Consider the following 17,033-nt stretch of genomic DNA (forward strand, 5'->3'; position numbering starts at 1 on the left):
CCATAATTTTTGCAATTTATATTTTTTTCCCATAAGGATTATTCAGGCTAAATTACGTAGAATTTGCCTCAGTAGTTCTTGAGAAGAAGATTTTTTAAAATGCACCCCCCTTTATTACAGTTTTCAGGTTTTCACCGCTTTCAATGAAAATTTTTCTTTCATTTCTGCAATTTATATTCATCTTTCTATAAGAATGCTTTGAGCCAAATTTGGTTGAATTTGGTTAAGTGGTTATAGAGAAGAAGTTCAAAATGTGAAAAGTTTACAGACGGACAGACGGACGGACAGACGGACAAAGGACAAAATGTGATCAGAATAGCTCACTTAAGCTTCCAGCTCAGGTGAGCTAAAAATATAACTTGTTCATATTGTATTTTTTTGGTTTAATGGATCAATATACAGAGGTAGTTGCAAATACATCAGCATGACCATACATAGAACAATGAAATATAATTAAGAAATTTTGTTAATGTGTTAACAATACATATTGTTTATGAAGTCACATATAAACAGTATTTGACCTATTTTTTTAACGTTAGAGAATAAATATCACTTGGTGTCATGATCGTGTTATTAGTTTGGTTGAGTATTGCATAAACATTGATTACAATATTGATTACTAAGTTAATACTCAATACAACCTTATACCCATTTTTCTTTTAGAAATAACCTGTTTATAGTGTCGTTTCCGGAGGCGGGCTTTGATACTGGTATGAACATCATTTTTTTACGTAACATTCAGATTGTTTGACCAGTATATAATATAGCCCTATTATATCAATAGTGTTAATTAAATGGTCGTTTCTTTCCGGTTACTACTCGAAGTCCTCATTTAATGGGTCAATATACAGGGGTAGTTACAAATACATCAACATGATCATACATTAAATTATGAATTAGAACTAGGAAATTTCGTTACTGTGTTAAAGAAAAAAAAATAAGAAAAAACAACATATAAGATCTGTACTATTAGAACAGTGATACTGTGCTATATTGTCCCATTATGAAACCCTTTGATTTCAATTACAAAGGAAAATAAAGGTTACGGGTAAAAAACTTTCTCTTGGTTATTACTACAATACATTGTATTGGTCACGTTTGTAGAAACGTGATTTAATAGATCAAATTAAAATCACAGGGGACTTTCCTGGTTTGCGCAAGAACTAAGTCTAAAATAAAACATCAAACAACTTGTCTCTTAACAGACACACCAACACACATTGAGCTGACAAATGTCCAACTTGGAAATCTGTTCTGCCTACGTGCAACATTGCGACAGATCAATGAACACACTGAGATATTTTTACATGAAACGATTATAGCTGTGTAGCATATAAATGATTTCATTGTTTTACTGCGACTTGGTTTCTTATTTCACTTTCCATATTTTACTTTACCACGAATTCAAAACAGTGAATAATCAATCAAACGAGTAGCAGGAATGTATGACAAACATTTCTTTTGAACTTTTAAGCAGTTTTTTTTTTCTGACACGCAATTAATTTTACTTTTTTTCTCATATAGTAGATACTAATTTAAGAAGGTTATTGTAGGTATGTTTGATTTATGTTCATGATATATTTAATTCGAGCCGTTTTAAGATCATGTACATTTAAATATCATCCAAATTAATTTAGATTGTTCATCCCTACCCCCTCCTAAAAATAGTTAGCCATGCAGTTGTTTTTTATATTTAATTTTTTTAAAAAATACATAATGTTTTAAAAATCAGACAATAAAAAAAGGACATAATATATACGCATATGAACTAAAAAGTATAGTTCAATGACTAAACAACATATCATATTAGAGTTTTAAGTTTTAATTCCTGCGCTTGCGCGGGCTATCATCTAGTTGTAATAAAAATCGATACATTGTTAAACTGGGATATAGGCAACTTTAGAGTTATACAACTTAATTACTTTGCTGTCAATTTGACATAGCAAAATTACCAAATTTTTCATACAGCAATGTATTTAGTTATTGTTTTGAATCAAATAATCAATTTTGTTTTATAATAATGTATACAAAACAAAAAAAGACAGAGTAATGCAAAAACTGTTTACCAAATATCGATTTTTACACGTTTTCAATATATTTCATATTTCAAATAAAACGATTGACATTTGAATCATTGCACAAAAAAGGGGGGAGTTCAATAGCTTATTTATTACACATAAGTTTTTCTTCCGCCTTAGAGTCACGCACGCGCAGGGGAATGTAACTACTGCAGCGTGACTTACACTGACATATAGTACCAGCAAGTGGCCTATCGGCAAAACTCGTTTTCAATAAGAACTAATAGTATGTGTGTATTTATTAAGTTTCACGCTCCCGGAATTCATATTTCTGAAACATAAATTAAACAACTAGGAACTAATATCATCTGTATTATTTTATAATTTCCTGTTTCTATTAGGTTCATTTTTTACACATTTTCAATATATTTTATATTTCAAATGAAACGGTTGACTTTCGAATCATTACAATGCACAAAAGGGGGAGGGTGTTCAATAGCTTATCTATTACACAAACATATTAAGTTTTTCTTCCACCTTTCAGTCACGCACGCGCAGGGGAAGGTAACTACTGCGTCGTGACTTACACTGACATATAATACCAGCAAGCGGCCTCTCGGCAAAACTCGTTTTCAATAAGAACTAATAGTATGTGTGTATTTATTAAGTTTTACTCTCTATGAATTCATATTTCTGAAAACATAAATTAAACAACTAGCTTAGGAACTAATATCATCTGTATATGTAATAAGTTACACTACATAATCGAATAACTTCAAAATTCGATTTTATTCTCATTGCAACAAACCCTTTTACACTAGTTTCAGACAGCAAACGCAATCGTGTCACTTTTTTCTCGGTGTCAAGAACATTCCGGTGTGTTAGCATATGTAATTCGGTGCGAGTTTTAACGACTTCGCTGATATTCAGCGACTTATCATGTGTGTCACCTACCGTATAATCAGATTTATTGCATTTCATAATTTTTCGGCACTCACTACTTCAGATTAAGGGTATGGTAACTGTGCCAAAAACGTTAAAAGCTCTGTTCATATATGAAAAATAACTAAATTTAACAATAGATCACAGGTCTTGATGTATATCCACACCTTTTTTGTATTTTGTTATAAGAAACAAATCTCTGTAAGCAATTCCGGATTCGGTGAGACTTAACTAGATATATTTTTAGTTGTATAACTAACATTGCATTGACAACCTGGACAGGTAATTATAGAACATATTTAATTTACGGTGGACTTCCTTATTTAACACGATAACAAAATATTTCTTCTTGTTTTTGTCGCCAAACCCTCACATGTTTATCAGACAAACACCAAACATATAAGTTGTTACCGCCCTAGGGCCATGTTCCTCATACGAATGAAAGGAACATATTAAACCGTTTCAAGTCCACCAATAAATATATTTCGTATTCATTCACTCATTATTTTTACTGTACCGATGGTGGCTAAGTATTATCATAACAGAAATTCTATAGCAATTGGCTAAAGTACATGCGTTAAATAGATAACGTATGTTTTTTTATGATCATGGAGACATGTGTTATTAAGTCCAGTGATGAGCCTGTCGACGCCGGGTCAAAAATCTAAATAAAACGCTACTACTGACCACGGTGCGTCGTCAGATCATTAGTATGCACTTAATCGCATTTACTTATAAGGAGGAGAATGTTGTACTGCAGTGTCCGTGCGTATAAAATGGGGGTGCGGGAAACACGGCTCTCCAGTAGTCATCTGGAAGCTGTCTTTCTGCCTCCTCTTTTAATACAGGTAAGATAAAATATAACGCTTGCGGCCAATAATGCGGAACATAGATCTCGAGGATCCATATAAATTAAATATCATAACACTCCATATAACCCCAAGCCGACTTTAATAAAACAGTACTGGAATTATTTCATGAATTTCATTTTTTATTTCACTTTTCCATATGATCCACACCAAAAATAAACAAAGAAAAAAAGAATGTTGTTGTACATTACATTTTCGAAGGAAATTTATTTTCTTAAGACAATAAAACAAAAAATAAAAGCATAATGTAAGTTCAGACTATTACAAAACCTTTGATATTGTGTATTCATGTTTTTAAAAAATGATATTATAACGTGTGTATACAGAATAGGAGAAACGTTGTGTTTTCCAAACATCTTAGAAAATGAAACCAAAAATCAGTTTATCTTTTGTCATTTATTCTTTCTCCTCATCTTCAGAGCAAAAAAATTAACTCAAAGCAATCACTAAATTGTTACCCTTCTTTTTGGATTTCATTCCATATGTGTAGGTCATATTCAAACATCAAAAAGAGTAAAAGAAAATACTACTTAATTACCATTTGAAAAAAGAGACACTTTTTCAAACTGATTTTCGTCTTTTTTTTGGAAACAATTGAGATTAACGACACACTTTGAAATCCGAATGTTAAGCATCACTGTATACCAGTACGAACGTGAAATAGATTTATATATACTAAACAGTTTTATGTACACATTAATAAAAAAATTGTTTGTTCTAAAATTATTTAACGTTTTGATTCACTTGTAATAATATGGTTACAAAAATAAAATTTGCTGTATAACATTTATTGATAAATACAAAACAAAAATGTTAAATGTAATTGAAAAAAAACAACATATTTTAAATAAATTAACATTCTAGTTAATGTAGTATTGCATTGTTTGGGAAAAAAGGAAAATATCCAACGAGATTTGATTCATAACGACGTAATTGAGAGGCGCTTCATTGGTAAATGAATTGTAAAAGTATATTTACGTATTGCATATAAGCTTTTTTTGACTGTCACTTTGATATGATATTCACAACGATAAAATGTTCGGTTGATGAAGGAATCAAAGTGCATAGAAATATCGCATATCAGCTTTCTTCTGACTGTCATTTTTATTTGATATCCACAACGATATATTAGTCGGTCTATGAATGAATCAAAGTCCATACTAGTATCGCATACCAGCTTGATTCTAATTGTCAGTGGTATTTGGTACTCACGACAATATATAGTCAGCGGTAGGTATCAAAGTTCATAAACGTATTGGATATTGGCTTGTTTCTGACTGTCACAATATCTTCACCTAAAAAAATCATATAGGGTCAAGTAAACGGATATACACTGTAATCAGGTGATAAAAAATTGAAATGAAATAAAAAACAGAGTTTGATTTATAAACACAAAAACATAATGCCTCTAAATATTTCTTGGTTTCTTGTAATTTGTAGTATTAAGTATGTCTATATAGACAAAAGAGAAGTGTTCATAGGTTCATTGCCTGAAAAATTATTTGTAAATGATTTATTACATTAGTTGATTATATTGTACATTAGAGTTTAAATCAAAAACAAATAGACATTAATATTACCTTTCATATATCTATGGATTTCTTTATGATTTATAATGTCTTAAACATGGTAATGTAGAAAACAAAGTAATATTCACACTTCCATCGCCTGAAAAGAAAAGAAAAAATAATTGTATATTGCAAATAATTAAGATTTTCTATTTACATATTTTATTTTTAATATTTACTTTTATCAAAATGATGTTTAACCCAGTGAACTAACTTGCTACACATGTACGACTAGTTTTTTAAAAAGAGTACCCAAGTTTGTCCACTGTTAACTGACTCCATTAGGATGAATGGACTGTAACACAATGGTAAAATTACGAATTAGTAAATATTTTAAAATAACAATTTGAATTTATTAAAAATATATGGAGAAAATACTCCAAATATTTTATAAAAATTGGCTAAAATTTGTTTTCAATGTAACCCGAAAACAGCTAAGAACACATCTTTCTTTAAGAAAAATAGAGGAAAAATTCAAAGTCCGTTAAAATTCATCAAAATAAATATAAATTGGCACCTATTCTTATACAATATCGATTCTTTCAATAAACAGCTGTCGATGTTTCTGTATGTTTTATTACATGACATACGTAAACATTAAAACCATGCGTGTATGCACCTAATACAACACGTTCTTGATTTGTCAGAATGAGTATTAAAAACTTTAAATAAATTTATTCTATATAAATGATACAAAGTTAAAACAAAGTAATACCTACACATACACTATAAATTGCAGGATGATTTAGGATCACGTTTGACTAGAAAACAGGTATCGTCCGTCATAACAAATGATTCTACAAATTACATATATATAAGCCACTGTACAATCGTACTTCAGTTTCTCAAATATTTTTATGAATTATATAATGTTTATGTTAGCTTCCTTTTTAGCACACGTTTCTTACAGTTTGTCTCAAAACAAGAAATATTTACTAACCTGTCGTTTATCACAATACGTACTACAGTTAAAAAGTTCGGTTTTTTTTTGCTGCTGTCCAATGACTTGTGGGTTTTTTTGCCCGAAACCTTCGTGTGATGATGCTGTCTATGCAAGACCAAAAAATTTTATTATTAAAAACATTTTACGTTAGTATACAGTTATAGTACACTGTTAAAGGAGCCTAGTTGACTCTTTTAGTGGTATATGGTTTAACTATTATACCGATACAAACAAACATTCAGAAAAAAATAAAAATTAAATTATGACGGGAGCTTGTCATTCCTTTTATCGTTTACTAACTTAAACTGGTTCTCAGACTCCTTAGTTTGTTTCTACCTGATAATAATGGTCATGATTTATTCGGAATATTGCGGACTGTTTCCATAGATTGAAGGAAGTTGAAAAGTATGCCAAGAGATCCATTTGTTTTGATGGGGATCAGTCTGTACATCATGATTTTCAGGAGGTCTGGAAGAATTTTTTTGACATTATAATTAAACAGTAGTAATTTTGTAGACAAAACGCCAATGCACATTTAAGTGTGATGTAATAAAATTATTTTAACGGATTACTCGTGGCGTCGTACGAATTAATTTCGAATGACTGTTACAAATGCCCAACGAATCGCTGCTGCAGTGAATGCCCATAGAATCGATGCTTCTGTAAATGCTGCTACGGTGAATGTCCAAAGAAAGGTTGCAGCGATGAAAGTCCAAGAAATTGCGGTTGCAATAAATGTCCAAGGAATTGCTTTTGCGATGAATGTCCAAGAAAGTACTGCTGCAGTGAACGTGAGTAAAGCTGCACACTGGAATGCATGCATATGAGCTATTTAGAATACAAAATAAGATGTTTTATTACTACTAATGTATTCTATTGATTTACTCTTATGCACTGATAAGATGATTCATATAAGTGCGAATAATCACTTTGACGTCAGAGTATGACGTTATCTCTACAACCTGCCAAAGAAAATGACAGCAGATAAACAGCTTTGGCGGAAGGGCAAACTCTATTTTACTGAAAAGAATTGTAAATTAATAAAAATTCCAAACATCACGAATACGTAATAATAACTATAGCAAATTCACTTTATAAATGGTTTCTTTCACCAGACTATTAATTTTAATTTTGCTTATAGAGGCCTAAAATAAAAATTCATTCTTGTGTTACTTTAAATAATTAGATTGTGAATTGAAAAATTTAAATGGAAATAATTTCTTTTAAACTATTATGTTAAATAGTAGTGCACACATTTTAAACTGTAAAGAAATGTTATAAAAATGTTAAATATCGTAATTATTCACCTCTACGGGAATCAAACATAGTTCGCTATATCCGTAAATTCGTTATATCCGAATTTGTTACCACTGTAAAACGTTGCAAAGATTTGTTAAGAATTTTACTGGGGACTCAAAAAATTTCGCTATATCCGAGAATTCGCTATATATCCGCGTTCGTTCTAAACGAGTTTTACTGTAATTACCAGCGGGTTTGCTGGTGTGATGGATATTCAAGTTACAAGTATGTTTTTATCTCTTCAAAGGCTGGTGATTTCTCTCAGTGAGTTACCTCTTTGAAAACATGATTTAAAAAAATATATAGTTAACAATAATCTGTTGATATTTGTTGAACATAGAGCAGCTGAAATACATTTCTTTACTATAATATACGTTGGTTTACTTTTTTGGAGTTGTTAATTACATAATTAACAATATCAATATATATACACCACGCTAATTTGTTGAATGAAACATATCTAATATTGTTATGTAAAATAATCCATAATTAAACATATTTACTTACAAAAATATAGGAATATATTTAAATTGATGCATCATGACAGAAAACAAATGTAATAGGGAAAAGATAATGTAAGAATATCAAGAACAAATCAGATTAAAATGAAGTTGTAGCAAATTCTTAAAATTAAAGCAAAATTATGTTTTATCACAATTGCGCACTTTAAATAATATAATATGTACATACCTTTTTAGGTTGCAATCAGCACAACTAAATTAGGGTTTTGTTTTAATAATCAAAGTTGCAATTCTTACCAATTGAGCAGTTCTTGCTATTTCGTCTGGTTAATACTTATAAGGTACACCTCAAGGATACATTAAAAAAACGCGTGCAGTGCATTTCCGAATCTATTAAGCTACTCAGCAAAGCGTTCGCGTAAACATTTAATAATCTAAATACAAATTGGATTTTCACCTTTACGATAAAACCATCAATGTGTATTTGGGTCTCTCTCTCTCTCTCTCTCTCTCTCTCTCTCTCTCTCTGTATGTTTCTTATTGTTTGTTTGTTTTGTTTTGTTTTGTGGACATTTGTTGTTTGTTGCTGGTGTAATACTGACCAACAGCACTCACTGACATACGTCCAACATCAATTGGATAAAAACTGATACACTTTTAAAGATTCACGATTTTGTTGAAGGGAAATCTAATATTTGTCAACTTTATTAAGTAAGAGGACTTTCCTGATGCGCCATTTATGTGGTTATATAAATGCTGAATAAAGCGGTTCATTTCATTGTGTGTAAATAGTTTGTGAATATACTTACAGTGTTCATGTTAAGGTGTATGCATTTAGGAGTGTATCAACATATTTAGTATTTTGAACGTTGTTATTACCTACCATATATCAAACTGTAAAGATATAAATCATGATTAGTAACGATTTAAACATGTTAATGACATTAAAATTAATTTAACCCGTTTCGGTTTTTAACAAATCTTCTTGAGTTTTACCCTGCAGCTATGATTTTGAAATCACTAAAAATAGAAAACAGGTATATCGCCAACAAACTATAGATACTATGGATGTAATATGCATAATGTTGAATTGTTGATTCATATCAACAACATAGACAGATTCCATGCAAGCTAACCTACCTATATCACAATAGTCTCCCATCCAGCCCGGATGACATCCTCTGTCACACACACCATTCACATTGTTGCACCCCGTACAGTTGTCGTTACATACACCAGTACAATCTTGTCCGAACAATCCATACGGACAGGCTGTATAACATAAATAGATATGAATAAATAAATTGCAATAGGTTTTTCATCACGCAACACAAAAATCACCTTTTTACTACTTCCTCTTATTTTCCATCAACAGTTAAGTAACATGTAATAACCGATATCATTTAATAGCAAACAATAAATTGTGAAAACATGTGTTTCTAATGAATCGCTAAAGTTAAAATCACCGTTTTCGCAGAAGTATCCTGTATATCCTTCGAGGCATCCGTATTCACACAGACCAGTTTTATTATTACAACCTGCACAGTTTTCGAGACATTTTTGAAGGCAATTTTCTCCGAAGAACCCGCGCTGGCACGCTAACGAAAAAAGAATACTCAGCACTCTTTGTAAATACTTCTTTATTAAACAGATTTATTCATTCGCTAATAAAATGAAAAACATCTCCTTAATACTCACGTGTTTTACACAAATCCCCTTGAAAGCCAGCAATACATCCGGTTAGGCATGTTCCATTAGTATAGAAGCATTGATTTATATCACGGCAGTGTCCGCATGTTTCATTGCAGTCAAATCCAAAGGATCCTCTGTCACATTCTATGAATCAGTTTTATACTCGTCGATTAGTATTTGTATCAAGTAAACATAACTTGTGTAAAATAATTAAACAAAATAAAGTGCTTAATTCACAATCAATGAATCTTTGGTGCATTTTATGTTTCTGCTAAAAGTAAGTGTAATTGTGTCGATAATTATAAATTTGGCCGTATTATAGTTAATATGTGTTGTTGTTCATTTAATGATGTTTCAAGACTTGTTACACAGCTAATTGTGCCACATACGTTTCACATATGTTTGAACTTAACACACGTACAACATACGTTAAACATACGTTACACACATGTGAAGTTAAACCGTACGTTAAACATATGTTGAGAAACGCATGGTTAACATACGTGTGATAACATACGTTCAACATCACATATGTTTAACATACGTTAGATTTTACATATGTTAAACATATGTGAATCACATGTTTTACATATGTAGATCTCAACCACATGTTACACATATGTTAATAAACACATGGTTAACATGAGTTCTAAAAACCATGTTACACGTGCGTTAATAATATATATGTTTTACATATGTGTGAACTGAGGGCATGCATTTGAATAACTTTACATTAAAATTATCTGCATGCACGGATCTAATGAGCGGGGGGGGGGGGGGGGTCGGAGGGACCCCCCCCCCCCCGAAAATGAAAGTTAATGAAATTTACACAGTAAAATTATCGCAAATATGCCACGAATCCCCCCCCTCCCCGGGCAAACACAATTATCCTTCGGACCCCCTACCCCCCCCCCCGGAAAAAAAATTCTGGATCCGCGCATGATCTACATGTACATGTCTGATGTTGTCTCTGAAATGAATGCATGTGAACATGTGTGAGGAAAGTCTTGCTACTGTGCGTGTTTATTGGTTTAAACTATGCATAAATAAAGTTGTTTCATTAACAGAAGCCACGTGTCTTCTTAAAATTAATTCGATAACGAATCCGGAATTAAAACGAAATCGGTTTTAGTTTTGTCGATGACAAAATATATGCACATTTTTACGTCACGGAGGCAGAAGATCGAACTACAGGATGGATTTAGCAGAGGTAATGATTGTCAAGCATTCGTTTTTATTTACTTGCATTTCAAAATTATATCGTACAATTACCGATGTCAAAAGAGTAAACATGTAGCACGGAGCTGTAACTGTGTTCTCCGGGAAAATTCGGGTTGAATTAATGACGATAAAAATGATGTTTCCCCAGAGAGCTACATCTAAGCAGCTATTTGGTTTAGTTAATATAGAAGAACCAATACTTATTAAAACCCTTTAAATATATGTCGATCTTGGATAAGACGCATTTGAAAACTGAAATATTTGAAAGTAGAGAAAAACTAGAGCAAAGCCTATGCAAAGTAACGAGTAGGTCTTCCATTGCAACTAAGTGAAATGATTATTGAATTGCCTCTATTAAGTTGTATTCTTATTGCATGGTAATTGAAATTTTTTTATAGGCATGCATTGGCTGCTTGACATATCCCTGGAAGAGGACACCAACTAGCTAACACAGTCAATGACAGATGTCTCTTTGAATTGATAAAATCATAATGTAAGTACACATACCATTGCATTTCACAATTTAAACATTTTTTAAGGGTCATCAACACCGCTGGGAAATTTTTTTTCATACAAATCCAACCTAATAAATAACTCAAAGGTATGGATTTCTATGACATAGTTCATTAATAGTAGAAGTCACTGGGTGTTCAGGATCATTATAGTCTGTCCCAAGATATTTTTGCCGCATATTTTCTTAAATTATTCAATATTTATAAATACCTCTTGGTTCAGACGATGTTCATTCAATAGTATGAAAAAATCCCAAGATTTCCCCTTTGAAACGCCCCCTCTAGCTTGTTGGGTATCAGTACACGGCTAAAAATAAAAAGTCTACGAGGTTTTTCCATTGCCAAGGAGATGAAGACGCCCGGATGATAACGTTGAAAAATTGCGCGAGGGGTCCCGAGTATTTCAGAATGGAGAAAAGATGTCAACATTCCCCATTATAAATCTCCGTAGGAAATCTGTTTTCGTTCCTGTGAATTTTTACGAGGGAAAAATGATAATGTGTGAATGAAGTTATCTTGGGAATTTTCCCTTCCATCGATTTTAATTGCACTTCAGTCACAGGTATGTGTATTTTTATCAAAAATCGTTCAAATATGCAGCAAAAATAACTTGGGACAGACTATAATGATAATCTGTTGCATGACACCTACATGTACATTTGTATTTCCTAGTAAGTAAGTGTAAAATTTTGATATATCTAATTATCTAATGCATGTATTATATTTTGTAGCAAATGGATATAATACAGAAGTTTCAAAGATCTGTTTTGATGTAGCCTGAAGATTTTGTAATGAATGATCCAGGATCCAAAAGTTCTTCACGGAGTTCAAAGACAGTTGCAATGTGGTTGCTAATTTAGTGACAGATTAAGGTAATTCAATTTAGATAAGGACTAATACAGGCATGTATCCAGTTACCCCCCCCCCCTTTTTTTTTGTTGCAGCAAAGATTTTTCTTAAATTTTCATATAAAAAGTGAATTATCAAGTAGTTGCCCCCCCCCAATGCATGCACAAACACACACACTTTTCTGGGGACTATGTGAAACTATGTGTAAGTGTACTTTAGAATATCATTTCACCCAAATGATTCAAGCTTATTTGCATAAAAAAATATTTACCTGTATACGTTGTTTTCCGCTTACATGTATAAATTATATTTTTTATCGTGTATTTAAAAACTCTAATGGTTATATGTACTTAAGTTTGTATTAATATTTTAGAAAGAAGTTCAAACAAGCATTGTCATGGGAAAACATGAAAAAGGAAGAAGTTGAAGGTGCACAAAAATCAGGATGAATATACTAGAGGTAAAAATTATTTTGTCATATTAATACCTGTGATTGACCTTCTATTTTGCCCCCTCTCTCTCTCTCTCTCTCTCTCTCTCTCTCTCTCTCTCTCTCTCTCTCTCTCTCTCTCAAAGCTTGCAAATAAAAGAAAAAATTATTAACAATTGTAAACTTTCTTCATGTTGTATTTGCAATAAAATCTAAATGGAACCTGTTATTCTTTAACAATATTGTTGAATAAAAAACCAACCGAGGCATTTGCAATTTTTACTTAATCATAAAATGAAATTTAATGTAAAATTCTTTGTTTTTTTTTTCCAGAAACTATTAAAGCACAGAAGAATGACAACAATATAAATCTAAATGTAATCATTCAAGGAATTAAATTCATTTTTAATCTCAAAACTGTTTTTTTTTCTGTAACTCTAGTTTTAGATTAACAAGAAGCTGGAAATGCAAAATGAATGTTTCCAAAGATCCATTGAAGTAACTGAGTAATCAATTGAAGTGATTCAAGCAGCCAGATGAAGTATATCAAGAATGAACTGAAAAATTAAAAATATTCAAGTAATTCAATTTTAAGCAATTTACATGTGATACGTATGTAATTCATGTAAAAAACGTACGTTGGATCCACATACGTAAAACGTATGGAATGTATCACGTATGTCTAACACACGTGTAACATACGTTTCACATATGTTCATTAACGTACGTTAAACACGCGTGGTACTTAAATCACGTTAAACGTACGTGAGGTCACATACGTATCACACATGTTTAACGTATGTGAAACGTATGTGGCACATTTTGCTGTGTAGACTTGTAAGCTTTTCAAAAAAGAAAAATATTCCATAAACGCACAAGAATCACCACTTAAAACTCTCTGAAAAGGTCATCTGGGAGGATAAAAGTGATATAAACAAGGGGATGGGGTATTCTGTTCTCTGATTTCTATCAATAAGTATTTTTGAAAGAAATTGTGGTAGTTCTAAAGGGCATGTTTTTAATAAATCTTTAATCAACGCCTTCTTTAAGTATTTTTTTTTTGTTTTAAATCTTATCCATCAATATGTACATGTATAAATAAATAAAATATTCTAAATAAAACTAAAGAAACTTATCTAGAAAACAAAGCATTTAAAAGATTTTTTCTATCTATAATAGTTTTCGGATAGAAATAAGACCACCTGTAATAAATTGTCACAAATGTAATAAGTGTTAAATCATATCCAACAAGCTTGACCTGATTTGTTAAGGTCAAAATCTAATATTTACATCTACCAAATATAATTTCCTCTATTACTTACGGAAACTTATAATTAATTCATCGCTCTATAGAACATACATGACTGATATCAACACGCCCTGATTATCAATTGGTCGAAACCTACACACCCCTGCGAATGTGTTCGGAATGTTTTCTTTATCGTTGTTAAGTATGTAATAAATCTAGAGGTGCTCGAATGAAAGTTCACAAGACTTCACCGAGATTTGTTCAGTTCCTGTGAAATTTCGAGCGGAAGTATAAGTGTTCGGATAATATTCTCAAAATACGTAAGTACTCGTCGATTTTCTTATCATATCCTACTTGGATTTATGCTAAAACATCAACATCTTTTAAGATGTATGTCTTATTTCACCATCTAGCGGTTTTTTAAATTAAACGATGATATTCAGAACAGAGTTATCGTTAGTTAAAACCACGTGAAGAGTTGTTGATAATATAAACATTGGGTTGCTTAATAAAATCATAGCCATGTTTGATGCTTGTGGTGTGCAATACCATGTTTTTTTTAAAATAATGGGTGAATGTTTTGCATAAAAACTTAGTATATCGAGCCATTTTCAAGGAACATTCTGCATAAAATAGTACAGTCTGTTTCACTATTGATGTTATTACTAGGTCAGGCGCGGATCGAAAATTAATTCTTAGGGGGGATCTCTACTACGCATGTTAATTGTCGCAACAGCAGAAAAAACCCTTTTTTTGTATTGTTACATTTATTTCTAGAACACATTTTATCCACCAATTAATGAAGATAAAGTTTAAAATAAATAAACCTCTAGAATTTATATTTGACTACAAGTACCTAGATTCTTTAAAATAGACTATAAACACGAGGCATATTTTTACTGCGGAACTGAAAGGGTCAAATAAAACCACGTGATCTAAAATTTGAATGACAATAACATTCGCAGGGGTGCTACAGAAAGCTAAGGAAAACCACCGAATGCACGAGAAATAATCATCATGTTTTGGACTCCAATTCTCATAGGAGACGATTTGGCTGTTATATTTTAGCTAACGTAATGATGTACATTAAAAGTAGTCTAGTTAATTAAACTTACTTTTTATAATAAATTTATTTATTTGTTAGAAGAAACATGCGCCCTTTGATGATTCATCAATGGTTTATGAAGGTAGCGAACATTGTAACAATAAAAAAGAACCAACAACACATAACCCGCGTTAGTGGGTTATTTATTTTTTTCTGCAATGTCGCTACCTTCATATCCCGAATGAATCACCAAAGATAGCATTTTATTGTTTAAGTAAATGCAAGGAATCTATAAAATTTGGAAAGGACTATATTTAATATATTTAAATATCTGCCACTGTTTTAACAATTTTTAGACGTCATTTCTACATTATGACACCACCTTTCCCACACTTGTTTTAAATATGATTTCATAGATTCCACATTATTTTTTAAGCTTTTTATTACATTTTTTTAGGGGCGAGAAATGCATTATACTGCATAGAGTCCTTTGTGATATGATTTTTTAAATGATGCTTAATAGCACTAGCCTATTTTTATAAGGATGTACTGGGCTTCATTCTTATATAAACTAAGAGAAAATCGTGTTTTAAACTGTGCTATCAAAGAAACATAAAGAAAACAAGCTACATACCTTTTCTTTCCTTTTTTATAAAAGAAATGTATACGGAACGCCTGCGATTTTTCTTATAAAAGACCGTTAAGAATGTTATTGACCTATTTGTAGAACATTAAGATATTAAACTTATTTATCAGGAATACTTTTAATAGGATTTCAAATGGAATTTCTAGAAAATGTTTTATTTCTATATAATTTACCTAAATTCATAAAGTAAGGAAAATAGATATATCATATCTATCTTGACGTTTTATAGGATCTCAAACAGAAAAGACACCCTGAAATAATTTGTTTGATATTGACTTAAGAGTTATTAGAAACGCCGAGTGTTTTTAGGTATCACAGAGTTTCTAATTATGAAAAGTGGAAAATAAACATTAGATCATAATAAATCTAAAATAATCTAAAATAATCACTTACGTGTTTTACATAAATCTCCCTGATAACCAGCATCACAACCAGTTAAACATGTTCCTTTGATATTGGAACACTTTTTAATGTCACGACAGTGTCCACATGTTATTTTGCAATTTTCACCAAATGATCCTTTATCGCAAGCTGGTTAAAGAAATGAAAATGTTATAAAGAAAAAAAACACAAAGTTGATTTTACTCTTGGTACAGTATACTTAGCCTCACAACAGACAAGGTAAAGATATATGTTAAGGTTGTTTTACAAACTATTCAATACCATCTTGGCAGTCATGTCCTTGCCATCCTGGGTTACAGCCAGAATCACAAGAACCATTGAATCTGTTACAACCATCACAGGTGTCATTACATCTTTCAACACAATCTTGTCCAAAAAATCCGTATGGGCAAGCTAAATAAAATACATTAAGGATATGTAAGGAACATGGAATGAAGCCCAATCAATTAACTGAAACATGGCTAACTAATAAAAGGTATTTGCACGCCCTTCATTACATTCAAGATGACAATAAATTGACTAAATAATGCATGTGTATCTCTCTATCTCTCTCTCTCTATCAAATCATCAATCTTTCCATCTATTTAACTGTCTTTCACTTTTGATGTCAACACATGCATAGATTTTTCTTACTCACGTGAAGTACACATTTCTCCATTATAACCAGCGTCGCATCCAGTTAAACATGACCCGTTAGTGTGGAAGCACTGAGATAGGTCAAGGCAGTGTCCACATTCTTGTTGACACTCGGCACCATAATATCCTCGACCACACGCTATTGGAAATACCAAATGTTAAAATTTTAAAATTTGTTTAGGTGGATGTTTTAAAATATATTACATAAACCCAAAAAAACCTGTTGACCTTTGACAAAAAATAAAATCAGG

The 17,033-nt window shown here is 31.5% G+C and overlaps 1 protein-coding gene and 1 long non-coding RNA gene across 18 annotated transcripts in view; one reads left to right on the top strand and one right to left on the bottom strand.

Moving 5' to 3' along the window:
- Positions 1-4,004: 4,004 nt before the first annotated feature.
- The window catches only part of LOC105330549 (multiple epidermal growth factor-like domains protein 10), a 119,582-nt gene continuing 106,553 nt past the window's right edge, over positions 4,005-17,033 (bottom strand). For 8 of the 17 annotated variants that reach the window (XM_066070560.1, XM_066070714.1, XM_066070665.1 and 5 more), the window contains 3 exons: positions 5,650-5,692; positions 5,410-5,497; positions 4,005-5,124 (listed from right to left, as the gene is read on the bottom strand). Coding sequence is in view for 6 of the 17 variants with exons in the window: in XM_066069744.1 (XP_065925816.1) it covers positions 6,690-6,808; positions 6,927-7,148; positions 9,241-9,372; positions 9,567-9,698; positions 9,799-9,936; positions 16,138-16,275; positions 16,408-16,539; positions 16,784-16,921 (1,151 nt within the window). In the remaining 11 variants the exon portion in view is untranslated. Of the gene's footprint in view, positions 5,125-5,409; positions 5,498-5,649; positions 5,693-6,116; positions 6,195-6,337; positions 6,446-6,676; positions 6,809-6,912; positions 7,149-9,240; positions 9,373-9,566; positions 9,699-9,798; positions 9,937-16,137; positions 16,276-16,407; positions 16,540-16,783; positions 16,922-17,033 lie in introns of those variants that run through there. The other 9 variants (XM_066069744.1, XM_066069694.1, XM_066069658.1 and 6 more) reach the window with 9 other exon arrangements.
- Positions 10,948-13,221, top strand: LOC117681175 (uncharacterized). The gene is made up of 5 exons (XR_010708692.1): positions 10,948-11,002; positions 11,412-11,506; positions 12,257-12,397; positions 12,748-12,834; positions 13,138-13,221. It is a non-coding gene; the product is annotated as an uncharacterized lncRNA (long non-coding RNA).

Source organism: Magallana gigas, chromosome 1, assembly GCF_963853765.1.
Source record: "Magallana gigas chromosome 1, xbMagGiga1.1, whole genome shotgun sequence".
Taxonomy (NCBI): Eukaryota; Metazoa; Mollusca; class Bivalvia; order Ostreida; family Ostreidae; genus Magallana; species Magallana gigas.